Raw genomic sequence first — 13,870 nt, 5'->3', positions numbered from 1 at the left:
AGCAAACTTTTTCCCCACAGAGAGTCCTGGCAAGCTGTTTACACTGAAAATGGGACAGTGTGGGCGTGGTCGTTTATGATGGCAAGCATAGCCTCCCTAGACTTTATTTGTCCCCATACAGTCATCTATCTTCAAATTTATCCCAGTAACGTTTCTCGGCTTAGTCAGGAATGCCTTTCCTTTGGCTTCTGAGACAAACTGTCTTAGCTGTATCTTCAACGTTCTTTTGTATTACTATCTGGACTGTTTATTCAGGTCAACAACTAAGTCCCACAGCCTCTCAAAACACTCCTATACATACATCTGTTCCAAACTTTTCTTGGACATAGGAAGGCAATCAGCAGTTGTTGAGTCCAGGTCCTGGAGTCAAACAGGTTTCAATCCCATTTGCCATTTATTTAACTTTAATAAGTTACTTATCTTGTTTCACTTTCCTCATCTAACAAAAATACTCTATTTCCTTGCCTCTTCTGCAGCTAGGCATGGCCACATAACTCAGATATAAACACAGCTCATTGGCGGGATATCTAGCAAGGCTCCTTAAATGAAGCTGACTGGACTTGAAACACCCCTTGTCATTCCTCCAAGATAACAAGTTCCAGCAGCCATCATGACCACAGCCTGTGGCCTTGAAGACAGAAATCTCAGCCTGTGGATGACAGAGCAGAAAGCGAAGCAGGCTGGGTCTCACATCTTCATGGACTTGGCACATCATGCCTAAGTACTATGAAGTCACTTTTATATATGCTGTTAGAACCCTAACTATAGCAACAAATGAATTCTACTTTATGGTCTATCTGTTGGCTACGAAATATACTTACAGGACAAAGAGTTTGCTTAACAATTTCTAAAATATCAGTGGGAAATATGCAAGAGATTGAAATAACTGCAAACATAACCATTTCTTTTTCCATTTCTGGCATAGGCTTAATTAGGTATAAACAGAGATAAGTGTACCTATCTTACAGGGTCATTACAAGGTTAAATAATATATTAATATATGAACCCATGGTGCTAGGCACAAAGTGCTGCTGCTTTCTTAAGTGCTAAATTCCTTGGTCTAGTCTATGTCGGCAGAAAGAATTCAATATATTAATCAAATTGAACAAATATTATATTCCTAGTATTGTGCAAGAAGTAGGAAAAAGAAGTTTGATTTAGTAGGAGAGTTAAGATACATTCACATAAAAGATTAATAAATCCCAAGAAATAAATTTAAGGATGTGAGGGAGATCTGGCTGCAACGCCTCTCACCCCATGCATTGCCAGGGTTGATCTGGCTGATCTGTCCCATTAGGTGGGTGCCCTTTCCTCCCTCACCGCTCCATGTGTGCCTCTCCCGAAACTGTGCTCGGTCAAAAGGATGACTTTCCTCGATAGAAGAAGACCATCGTCATTCAAGCTGTGCTCCCCTGCTAGAACCTGCAAACAAGCTCCCAAGAAACATTCAAGCACATAAGGTGACAGAGACAGTACATTAGTTATTATAGAAACTCTGAAATCAATGAGGGATCAAGTAGTCAGAAGAACCTCAAGAGAGGAGGCAGGGCAATGTAAGCTAAGGACAGACAGGATTTAGCACATGCCACACACAGCGTTGGTGCCTACTCACTGAAGGTACTGTTGCGGCAATTGGAATCATCAACACCGATACTACACGGACGAAGTGTGTAATATACATCTGAAAACGAGACATTCCAATTTTTTGTAGAGCAAAAATCTGAAGAGGTAGAACATATACACACACAATGATTATTAAAATGCATATTCAATCAGATAAGATTTAAAATACAAACTGATCTTTGATAGGCTTCTACCTATACTTTCCTAAAAGCAATAAAATTTAAATGACTGATAATTCATCTTTTTTTTCCTTTTGAGATAGGGTCTGGTTATGTGGTCCAGGCTGGTCTCCAACTTCTGGGCTCATGCAATGATCCTCCTAATTTAGCCTCCCCAAAGCTGGGATTATGGGTATGTACCTGGCTTGATCAACCATCTCTTAATGAACTTAATAATTATGTGAAATTCTTAAATGGAGCTTTTTTGACATTTGGTACCAAAAAACACAAGGGCAATGATTCATATACAGTACCCATCTTCAAGTTCCATGTAAGAATTCTACATAATTCTTAATATCATCATGATTATAACTGGAGTCAAACTACTTAGTTTCACATGGCAACCTTCCATTTTTAGTGGCTATGCAACTTTGCACAAGTTATTTAACTGTCCTGTGCCTCATTTTCTCCACCTTAAAAGGGAATAATAAGGATAGTACCTAGATCACAGGGTTATTCTAAGAATTAGCTGATTCATATAAATTGCTTACAACAATGCCTGGCATATAGTATATATTAAGTAAGAATCAGCTTTTATTAGACCTTAGATGGTATAAGGGAAAAGACTAGAGGACTGCCATTAACTCATCATGCCCTTGTGTCTATCACTTCCTTCTCTACCAAATAGTCACTGAATATGAACCACAGAGAACCGTGCTAGGTGCTCTTAAGAAAACACGTTTAAACTACAAGTGGAGTCTTTCCTCAAGAAACTTTCACTCAAGACATTAGATTCTATCATCTTCATTTTTCTCATCTGAAAAAATAAGGGGCATATTAGATTTCCCAGTATATTAGATCGGCACACTTGACATCTTGAGATCTCAACTGAGGTAAATCATTTCTAAGGTTTCTTCCATTTGAGTCTATGTTCTGCTTAGAGTCTCAGAACAACTGCTTATGAAATTACAGGCTTTATGTCCCTGTTCAGGCATATGCATGCATGAATGAATAAATAAATGAAAGAAATTATAGGCATTCTTCCCTAAACTGTTGAGTAAAGCAGCAAAGGATAATGGATAAAATGACTAACAGGTCATATTTTATATGTATGTGCTTTTCCCACTTCATCTCATAAAGAAATTCAATGACTCTTCTAATAGCAAGAAGATGGTAGTAAGGTACTATGTTCCCTGCCTACAAATTAACCTTTAAACATATACACAAAACACCACTGCACTGTGGGAATAAAATTAGATTGATTGGGCATCTTACTTACTATCTTTACCAAAAGCAAATCACAAAACTGTATATATTAGAATATTTTGAGAATAATTTTAAGGCTGAAAGAGACTTTGGAAGTATTCAAATTCAGTGCTCTTATTTTAATTATGAGAATTCTGCAACCCAGAGAAGTTAAGGATCTGGTTTAAGTCAATGTCTGATCTGGGACCAGAGACCGGGGGTGTCAATACTAGTTCAGAGCTATTTCCACCAACCCAAACATAATGTATACTTGATATCAGGAGAAAAATCCCAATGAATCCCAATGATTTAAATGGCAAACTTCATTTAAAACCACTGACCTCCACTATTAATAAGTTGACGACACCAACAGAGACAGGCAGAATCCAAGTGGAATCGAGAGCAGTAAGGTCAGGAAACCATAGGACCCCGCCAGTAGCTAACTGCTCCTGAACAGAAAAACCTGCTGAAATAGTTTTATAAATAAAGCAACAGAATTCCTAAAAGTAGCAGAGAAAAAATACATGTGTAGTCTGACAATTCTAATAAGGTGTCCTTTACACTAAAGATATGCAATGGTTTTATTCAAATTAGTTTCACATCATTTTCTTCACTCAACACAAAATGTTTTTTCTCAACACAGCTGGTCTGTGTACACTTACAGATTTTAAAATCTTATACTAAAAAAAAAAAGCTAAATTCTGTTCTCTTGTAAGGAACACAGTAAACATTCTAATTATGGAAATATGGGGGGGGAGTTGGAGTACAAAGACATGTTAGAGAACTTATTTGGGAGAAGCAGCCTTCTATAACAATTACCTTCTGAATTTGTTGCCCCTGTACTAAAATTCCGGAGAGCAACAGACATGAAGATCCACACTGGAAGCTGAATCCAGACCAACACAGTGGCTTTGAAAGGGTGGCAGTTATCCCGAACATACAGCTCTGAAACAAACCTCCTCATACTCTTTAGATAAGTGAGCCTAGATTGAGGGAAGGGGAAAAAAGGGAAAAGAGAAAATGTCATGAGGCCAGGCTTGGTGGCTCATACTTACAATCCTAGCACCTTGGGAGGCCGAGGCGGGAGGATCACTTGAGGTCAGGAGTTTGAGAGCAGCCTGAGCAAAAGCAAGACCCATCTCGACTAAAAAGAGAAAAAAATTAGCTGGGTGTGGTGGAGCATGCCTGTAGTCCCAGCTACTGTGGAGGCTGAGGCAGGAGGATGGCTTGAGCCCAGGAGTTTGAGGATACAGTAAGTTAGTCTGCTGCCATGACACTCTAGCCTGGGCGACAGAGAAAAAGACTCTGTCTCAAGAAAAAAAAAGAGAGAGAGAAAAATGTCACGTAACTGTTAATTGTGCTGTATCCCCATGGCACAAATATATCCATGCTGTGGTTATTGGCTAAAGGATTTGTGTAGGGATTTTAGTTGTCACAACTGTGTTAAGGCGCTGCCTAAACAAAAGGTGAATAAAGCCTTTTACTGAAACTTCTATAGCAATGTACTCAAATTAATTACATAATAATCTAACAAAGTCAGACTATAGGTTTGTTGCTGGTGGTCTTTAGAAGATTATGCTTCAACAGGGGAAATTTCACTACTGACATGGTATAATCACAATTAATATCAGAAATACTGAAATTAAAAGCACAGTTTACTCAAATCTCCCCACTCCAGCCAAACTCAGTCACTTGATCCCTGAATATAACTTTGGTAGCTATGTGGTTTGGTACTACTTATACTTTTGGACTGTCAAAATGGTCTCCATTTTTCAATCAACTCTTTCATGAAGACTTTTTAAATCTGTTTGTCTGTTAACTGTCAAAATGGTCTCCATTTTTCAATCAACTCTTTCATGAAGACTTTTTAAATGTTTCTCTGTTAACTATATTAGTTATTTCTATTTTTGCTGGAAGTCTTACTTTCTAGACTACAGTCTCCTTGAAGAGAAAGTGCTAGATCTTACTCATCTTTAAATCTCTTATCTCATAGATTTTTTTACAAGGCAGGCATTCAACAGTTTTGCTGAATCTAATCAAATTATAGTGTACTAAAATAAGATAGTAACAAAAACATTCTAGGCCCTTTATAATTTAGCATCTGTCTATTCTTCCAATTTTCTCTCTTATCACTCCTCCACAGACACCTGCATATTCTGGTCCCTAAATGACTTTAGGTCATTCAACAAATCAGACTTCCACATCAGCATGCTTTCGAAAGTACTGCATTATACCATCTGTGTGGCCAGCCCATTTTCCTGGCTGTCTACCTGACAAACTTCCTTTCACCCTTCAAGACTTGATACTATTGAAAAATGCAAGAAGACCTCAGATGTGTCTTCCTACAAAACCACTCATCCACGTACAGATGTATCTGGACAATCATCCTGCCAATGCTATATAAGCCAGATGCTACAACTCTTATCTAGGCTGCATTTATAATCCAGGTGAGCAGCTGTTTTTTGTTTTTTTTTTTTTTGGCCTATGGCTGTAGTTTTCAGACCTCTCTGAACAGTAAAATTTTAAAACTATAGGTTTGTCAACTTTCAATTTTACCACATAAAGACATTAAGCTATTGCAATGATTTTTTTAAAATGTCAGGTCTTTTTAACACTAAATAAAGATGGGACACAATCTCATGTTAAACATAGTTGGCAACTTTATACCTACATAGCTAAAAAATATATAGATAAAAATAATAATATATATAACACATATTCATACTATGAAGCTCTTATGTTTCTCATTGCTATGAAGTGAATACTCTGTTACAGACTAGTAAGAATCAGAAGTTGAATACTGATTAAGTAGTATCTTAGCTGACTGAAGCAGGAGGACTTAGAAGTTCCCAGTGAATGGCTGCAGGCATCGCTGGGTATAGTCAAGCACCCTCAGATAAAGGCTTTCCAAGAGTCCAGGCAGATAATTGCATGGGATAACCATAGTCGATGGCACCTTGGCTACCCAAGCTTCCACTGTGGCACTTACATTTTCTACCTTCCCTTTCCTGTGCGCTATTACCTGCTATATCTTTTCAAAAGGGTCAAGTTTGAAAATAGCCTATGTCATTTGTTGACCAATATCACACCAGAATGACAAAAGTTATCTTCATCCTGTGAAGACTTCCTTGACGTTCTTTATATAGTACTTAATTCAATGCCATCATTATTTGATTACAGGTCTGTCTTTTCAGTGGGCTAGAGTCCCTCAAGAACAGAAACATGTTCTTCTTATCTTTGTTTCTCTATTTCTTTGCTTTCAGTCCAGTATATAAAACTATCATACCATATAGCGACCTATTAAAATATGAAAGATTAAATAACTACTTTACTGTTATATGTGTGTGTGTGTGTTCATGGTCTTGCAAAAAATCAGCTTACCTGGCAAATCTTTTGGACCACCCCAACTGATTTGCACGAACTGCAACTTCTTGGTTAAGATGCCTGGCAATGTTTTTAATTTCTGGCTGCAAATTTTCCACCTAGCTAAAGAAAAAGTAGAATTTGTTATGAGCACATAAAGGATCTATATTCATACTCAAAATTTTACTGTCTATTCCTTCAACTCATTTAAAAAGGTGGTCCACTGTCATGTCAAGACATCTAAAGTCTAAGCATAAGATGCTAATTTGCTTAAAATGCCCTCAGTCACATCCAAATTCAAATTGTACACTTAGCTGTGACATCCCGGGCAAGTAAATGCCTCTAAAATGCTGTTGCCCCACATATAAAATATATAACAGCACCTACTTCACAGGGTTGTAAGAATTAAATGAGAACTGCATCCTGGGTTTTACTCCTTCATCCCTAGATTTCCTGGTAACATAAATGGAGAAAACAGCAGTGCATTAAGAGTCTTTATTAGACTCTGATAGCTAATGTAAAACTAATTAAAAAAAATTTTTTTTTGTAGAGACAGGGTCTCACTGGGTTGCCCAGGTTGGTTTTGAATTCCTGGCCTTATGATCCTCCTGCCCCAGCCTCCCAAAGTGCTTGGGAGGTTACAGGAGTGAGATACTCACTGTACCAGCCTTAAAAATCTTAGAAGTAATAAGATTACTCTCTCCTCATTTAAAGGGAGTTATCACTGGTAGCACGGTGAATACTTTACTAGAATACTTTACACAAAATCAAAAATAAAAACTGCATTTACTCCTGCCCTGTGTTAAATCTTTCTGTCATGTAGCTCACTGCCTTAATGCTGCTGACTCCCTTCCTGTTTTTCTTCTGTTTTTTCCTAATAACCTGAAAATATGAAAGCCACTATTTTTGAAATCTCACATTTCAATAATCCCTTATTGTTTTCAAAGACCTTAACCCATATTAATAATGCAATCCTGATTCCACAGACAAGAGAATAAAAGCACTAAAAAGTGACTGCAACTATCCAGACACAGGCTTGCCAGTGGAGGGCCCCGATATGAAATCAAGTTCACAAACTACTAGTTTAGTAGTTTTTTCCTATTAGGAAATACCAGTTGGAATACTCTGGGATGAAAGATGCTGCAGACATACTCGCTGTTAAAAAACTTTTAAAACGGCCAATTCTGTAGGTGTTTCCACATAATTTCTTCTGCTACCGATTCCTTTGCCTCAGTTCTCTCGAGAGCTAGTTTAGTCACCACTTGCGCTAAGAGCACACAAATCCACTAGCACCAACGAAATGAGGAACACCTATCACCAAACATCTCTTATCTAACATATCAAATGCTAGTTACGTTTTCTTAGCAATAAAGTGGCCACGATTAACACTAAGCACTCGGCAGGCGGTATCGGAGGCTCACACACCCGGGGGACGTCACCCATCCTCCAGAGCGGAGGTGCACAGCCCTGGCTCGGGGCCCCTCACCTTGGCCAGGATGTAGTGCTGGTAGGCCGCCAAGGGCAGCGTGACGGCCCCGCGCACGGCCACCGTGGTGAGGAGAATGCTACCCCACCATGGCAGGCCCGTGGCGGCCTGCGTCCCAAGCAGCACGGCCTCGGCGCCCCGCACCGGCGCCGAAGCGGCCAGGGCCTCGTACCAGCCGCCCGCGCCGGCTGCAGAGACTGACGCCACCGCCCACACCGGGAGACAAGGGGCCTTGGCGCCACTCGGCGGGGCCGGCACCAGCGGCAGGCCCCGAGCCCTAAGCCGCAGTGCGGGCAGCGGCCGCAGCCACCGGCTGGCAAGCCGGTTCAGCATGTCTGCGATACGACGGAAGTCTCTCAGGACACCGGCCTCGCAGACCAGCGACAAGCGCCGGTCACCCAAGGACTCCGCGCGCATGCGCCAGAGACACCAGACATCAAGTGCGGGCGAGCATCTCCCGCAGCCGCGATTGACCTTTCCAGTCAAGCCGGTGACGTCTGTGTCGCGCTGGAAATGACGCAAGAGAAAGGGAAGTCCCGCCTTCACCACGCGGCACTGGGTAAGCCTACTGCGCACGCGCGAAACTTTCCCGCTGCGGGGGTGGAGCTACTCCGAGACCAGACCGGAAGTGCGGAGCCCGGGGTCGGGTCCACGCTGCAGTAGGCCGGGCGGGGTCTTCTTTAGGGAGTGCTCGCTTTGTAACGTTCGTCTTCAGAGTGTATCTTCTGTTGTTTTTTACCGAAACTAATCGTGTCATTTGTAGTGGAATTGCGCTTGGTGGATGGTTTTTGTTACCGGAAGTTGGTCTCCCACCTTTTTACGTGCGCCCGATTGCTTCCGCTATAGATGATGATAGATTATAGTGCGGGAGACCCAACACGTGGCTGAAATGCTGGCTTGGAGAGCGACACATGCTTTTTGACCCTGAGTATTAATCAGCATCCGTAAGGGTACAGGTCCATCTGTTGCAGGTATTTTTTTCAACCGCACCCGCAAACTGAGTTTCCTTGATGTTTTATCTTCCATTATAAATAGCAAAAAAAAATTTTTTTTTTTTAAGACAAAGGCTTGCTATATCACCTAGCTGGAGTAAAGTGGCACAATCATCACTCACTGCAACCTCCAACACCTGGGCTCAAACTATCCTTCTGCATCAGCATCCCAAGTAGCTGGGACTACAGCTGCTCACCACCACCTCCAAACTAATTTAATTTTTTTTTTGTAGAGACAGGGTCTCACTGTGTTGCCCAGGCTGGTTTTGAATTCCTGGCCTTGTGATCCTCCTGCCCCAGCCTCCCAAAGTGCTGGGGTTACGGGTGTGAGCCACTGTACCAGCCTTTAGAATCTTAAGAGGTAATATAAGATTACCCTCTTCTCATTTAAAGGGAATTATCACTGGTAGCACGGTGAATACTTTACTAGAGCCTACTTGTATCCTATATAAGTTTTGAAGAAGTAAACGGCAGCATTAGATGTCTTTCTGGTTAAAAGGAATACATCCAATCTACATGGACTATATGGGTTTTATAAATAGTTTTGTGTTCATGGCAACAACAAATAAACTGGAATGACATGGAGGAGTTTCCTCACAGAAAGGTCATATGTAGACCTAGAGGCCATATTGTGTTGTGACGAGTAAAACAATGATTTTTGAAAAGGGAGCCTCCAGCAAATGTTGGGTAATGTCAAACTGCAGCTACTGTTCTCCCTACTGCATTGTGCATCTAACCAAAGGTATCAGAGAACTTTTCTCTCTGGATTCTGGAAGTCATCTTCCTTCAAAACTGGCTGATAAATCCATATAAGAATTCTTTATGTGTCTGAACATATCATAATATATCCTATATATAGCCTTTTTCTTAATGAAAAAGCCTCTCAATTTCCCTATCTGTTCATTAAGTTAAAAAAGAAGCAACCAACTGCTACTGACTACTGATTTAACACATTAACTGCCACGTGAGTTGTATTTAACTTACGCTGGTTTTGAATCAGGGCTCGGGACACATATGTAACTCACACTGTCTCTTTACCTTGGGAGCTCCATGGTGCGCACGCAACTCATGCTGCCATGCTGTGGCATACATGTTGTGATCGGTGGCCCCTTGGCCCCTGCAGTTGGTTCCTGAAAAATCTCGTTGATGTTCTTATTGCTATAATTAATATTGCAATTTTATTACATATAACTCATGCACAGAAAACAATAAAAATAATACATTTTTCATTAAATTAGAAAAGATCCCTTGTTTTCAAAGTTTGTCTTCTATTTTCATAATAAAAAAACACTGTGGGGCACCAAGGAAAAAACATTTTTTTCTAGTGAGGCAGTCAATGTGTTTTAAAGTGGAACAAATTCAATTGTAAGTAGAAATTTGTTGACCTAAAAATTGTGAGAATAAGGAAACGACATCCATGCTGCTGCATCCCAACCTTCCATAGAACTGATGACATCAAGAATTAGCCCTTTCACAGTGGCACTTAGCTGAACTTTTAATATTAGAGAGGAAAGTTGTTTGAAAATACAAACCAAACCATATTTATGCATTCACTGTTCATAATCTACTTCGAGTTTTTTGTGTAATTTTTATTATGCTATTTTTCTTTTCTTTCTTTTTGTTACAGCTACCTGAACAGATAAGCCAAGAGTTACAAAGTTATTCTTCAATCAGACTTCATTCTGTGGAGCTACCTCAGGGGTCAGGACTGAGATCTCCTCAACTAATGTAGGTACACCTTTTCTGCTATATAATGCAGTTGCATATTATATTCTTACTTTAAAAAGTAGTCCCTTTAGTTTGCATATTGTGATCTAAATGAAATTTATGATTTAATTTCTGCTAATTTCAGATATAGATGTGTATGGACACATTTTTTCACATGTCCCCTAAAAACAGATTACTTAATCCATTTAATAGGGATGATTAGAACTTGCTATCTGCCTCGGAGAGAATGTTGGGGAAGTGTTTGTCAATTATAAAGCCCAATGCAAAAGTAAGGTATTATCACTGATGTGTATGTACTGTTCATCCAACATTGTGGTATCCTGTATCTTCTGAGTTGCAGAGTAAAAAATGACTATACAAATAATGAGTAAACGAACTGAAAATATTTGTCAACTCTTTGCAAATGAACTTGTGCAACATATTAAAACATTTTTAATGCTAGTTATGTCATTTTTTCCCTTAATTTTATTTAAATTCTTTAAAAACAGACTACATGTTATATTTTCTTTCTACAGTCTCTGAAATTCTTACCCATCGTGGTGCTAAACACAAAAAGGGAGTTTGCCATGGACTGAATGTTTGTGTCCTCCTAAAATTCCTATGTTGAAACCCTAAACCCAATGTGATGGTATTTGGAGGTGGGGCCTTGGGAGGTAATTTGGTAAGAAAGTTTTCATGAATTGGATTCTATAAGAAGGGATGAAAGAGAGATGACTTCTTTTTGTCCCATGTGAAGAAATGGAAAGAAGCCGTCTGCAAACCAGAAAAAAGGCAAACCAGGAACTAATAGGCCAGCACTTTGGTACTGGACATTGTAGCTTTAAATTCCTGTTGTTTAAGCCCCCTAGTCAGTAGTATTTTTGTTATAGCAGCCTGAATTAAGACAGTGTTCAGATTATGAATATAAGCTATCATTATCATGTACATTCACATTTCTCATTTCCCAAATATGCCTTCTGAAATCTTTGTCAAAAAACCTTTAAAAAAATAAATTTTCATGAGCAGTTGTTAAACTGATCCCTTGGAATCAGATTTGGGTTTATTTCATTTTCTCTCTTATATAAGTAAGGCATTACCTTTCAAAACCAAAGCTACTTAATGTACAATTCGCTTTTTTCCTTTTTATTGAAAAGCATCCTCTCGTGTTATCTTTCTTACTATTGTTTTTCAAGGAATGAAGAAGCAAAATTGGCTTTTCCCAAAAGTGTGCATTCGTTTAAAAGTAGAAGTCTAACACGAAACCACTTAGATAGCAGTCCCGTACTTGGTTGAGTTATAAAGGCTTTCTGTCAAAGCCACAGTGGCACATTTTTCTCTATATTCACTTATCCAAAATTCAAGAGTATTTTTACAATCAAGGTGCATAGTAGTCTCATTAAAGCACTAATGCTTTCATCTTAAATTCCAGTCACGTGAATTAATCTACTGCCCTGACTTATTTATGCAAGCATTTATCAATGGGATGTGTATTTTCAGAGATTCAGGAGCATCCAGAATTTACAAAGCATAATGTAAAGCTATCAAACAATATTAAAAGTGTAAAACATCTGGATAGATCCACTTATGTAAAGTAAAAATACATTGAGAAAATGGAATACTGAAATCTCTCTCTTAAAGTGATTAGAAAGTGAGTTGGTTTTTCATTAACTATTATAATAGTGATTTTAAATTTTGTTTTTTAAAAGAATGTTTTGGTATGCTTTAAATGTTCTGTAACCCCAGATTTGTGGAAATGACAGTATTTTTGAAAAACATCAAAGTCAAAATGATTAAATCAGAAGATCTGAAGAGGTTTTGTGATCTTGAATTTTCTTATTTAGCCACTTTTGTACTGTTCTAAAAATAAAGTGAATAATATAGTGTGCAAAATAATTTCATAAAATGTATGTTTTGGTAACGAGTCAAAAGACAAAAGAAAAATGACTGTAAGCATAGCAATTTACCAAGAAATTAATTTCACTTACTAATAAAAATGATTTTATTTTATAGTAATGGGAAACAAAAGGCAAAATTTCTTTTACATAAATACTAAAATCAGTTTTTGGTAATATGTTGATTATTTATTTTGAAGTATGTGTTGAAAAGACATGAAATGAGGATTTTGTTGGGAATGGTAAACAAAATCATCTCTAAAATGGAATTAGAGGTTGGTATAAACAGATTACATAATAATTGGGATATTAACTGTTTTGGGACTTACGGTATGAACTAACCCAAGTGTTATTTCCAAGAGTTAAATCACTTCTTAAAAGAATAAGAGAAAATAAATATATCATGTAGTCTGTATATACACATACCATATACTTTCAAAAAAAAAAAAAGACCTGCATGGTCTCAAAAAAATGTTTTTTATTATTCAAATAAAAAAATTCACTGCATTACATCTGAAATATAAAAAATGTATCTGAAAAATGTTCCTAGTACAGACTTCCAAAACCATGGTTTTGTACTAAACAAACCTGATCCCAAAAACTAAATATGGAGCATTCCAATCTATACCCATTGCCCCACAGTTTTGAAGTCAAGAAAATATAGAGTTTCCTCCCCCTCCCCTTTTCTAGTAAGACAATCCATCTTAAGAAATTCAGTGTTGTGAAAGAGCACAACTCATGTGTTATAATAAATATTGGGTGGTATTGGTTCTCCAGCAGGATCATCTTAAATAGAAAATAACCCTAGTTAACACAGGAAAGAATTAAGCAAAAAAAAAAAAAAAAAAAATATATATATATATATGTCTATATGTATAGAATTGTGGCAAAAGTCATATATAAAATACTCTGTTAAGTTTAACATTGTTATACCCCTTCCTTAGTAAAGTGCTATAATTTTATTTCATAGCTGTATTTGTAGGATATTTGTAGCTCTTCCTTTACATTTGAACATATTAAACATAGGTGGGAAAAAATTTTTATATATTTTAAGACAACCTCCTAAACTAAAAGAAATGAATGTACTGTTTATAAATTTCTGGATACATTTGAGAAGTCATCTTTTTACTCTTTAATCAGGTTAACAGGGTCAAGATACCACTTCATGTACTTGAACAGCCAAGAAACCATATTAAAATCATCAGTTCTGGGTAATTTATCTGAATTTTTAGCTAATTTTTTTTACCAGTGTGGACTTTGTGTCTAACTTTAAAAAAGACAAATTGATATATACATTATTTCATTTTTATGCTTACTTTCTTTTACATTTCAACCATATATTTTATTTTTCCATATGAGACAGGGTAGGACACATATTCTTCTTGGATACATTACTGTTTATTG

General features: G+C 37.9%; 1 protein-coding gene and 1 long non-coding RNA gene across 11 annotated transcripts in view; one reads left to right on the top strand and one right to left on the bottom strand.

Annotated features, from left to right (window-relative positions):
- The window catches only part of COX18 (cytochrome c oxidase assembly factor COX18), a 182,257-nt gene extending 173,882 nt beyond the window's left edge, over nucleotides 1–8,375 (bottom strand). For 6 of the 10 annotated variants that reach the window (XR_012915068.1, XR_012915070.1, XR_012915069.1 and 3 more), the window contains exons 1-5: nucleotides 7,876–8,375; nucleotides 6,408–6,508; nucleotides 3,846–4,009; nucleotides 3,368–3,492; nucleotides 1,613–1,720 (exon numbers count right to left, since the gene is read on the bottom strand). Coding sequence is in view for 6 of the 10 variants with exons in the window: in XM_075997804.1 (XP_075853919.1) it covers nucleotides 1,613–1,720; nucleotides 3,368–3,492; nucleotides 3,846–4,009; nucleotides 6,408–6,508; nucleotides 7,876–8,292 (915 nt within the window). In the remaining 4 variants the exon portion in view is untranslated. The remainder of the gene's footprint in view (nucleotides 1–1,612; nucleotides 1,721–3,367; nucleotides 3,493–3,845; nucleotides 4,010–6,407; nucleotides 6,509–7,875) is intronic. The other 4 variants (XM_075997806.1, XM_075997805.1, XM_075997803.1 and 1 more) reach the window with 3 other exon arrangements.
- Nucleotides 8,376–8,486: 111 nt separating this feature from the next.
- On the top strand, nucleotides 8,487–12,911 carry LOC105860358 (uncharacterized). Its single transcript, XR_001148994.3, has 3 exons — nucleotides 8,487–8,846; nucleotides 10,495–10,595; nucleotides 11,111–12,911. It is a non-coding gene; the product is annotated as an uncharacterized LOC105860358 (long non-coding RNA).
- Nucleotides 12,912–13,870: the final 959 nt, after the last annotated feature.

The sequence above is a fragment of the Microcebus murinus genome, chromosome 26 (genome assembly GCF_040939455.1).
Source record: "Microcebus murinus isolate Inina chromosome 26, M.murinus_Inina_mat1.0, whole genome shotgun sequence".
Classification (NCBI taxonomy): Eukaryota; Metazoa; Chordata; class Mammalia; order Primates; family Cheirogaleidae; genus Microcebus; species Microcebus murinus.
Note: the sequence above shows the minus strand (reverse complement) of the source record. Positions and strands in the feature narration are given on the sequence as shown.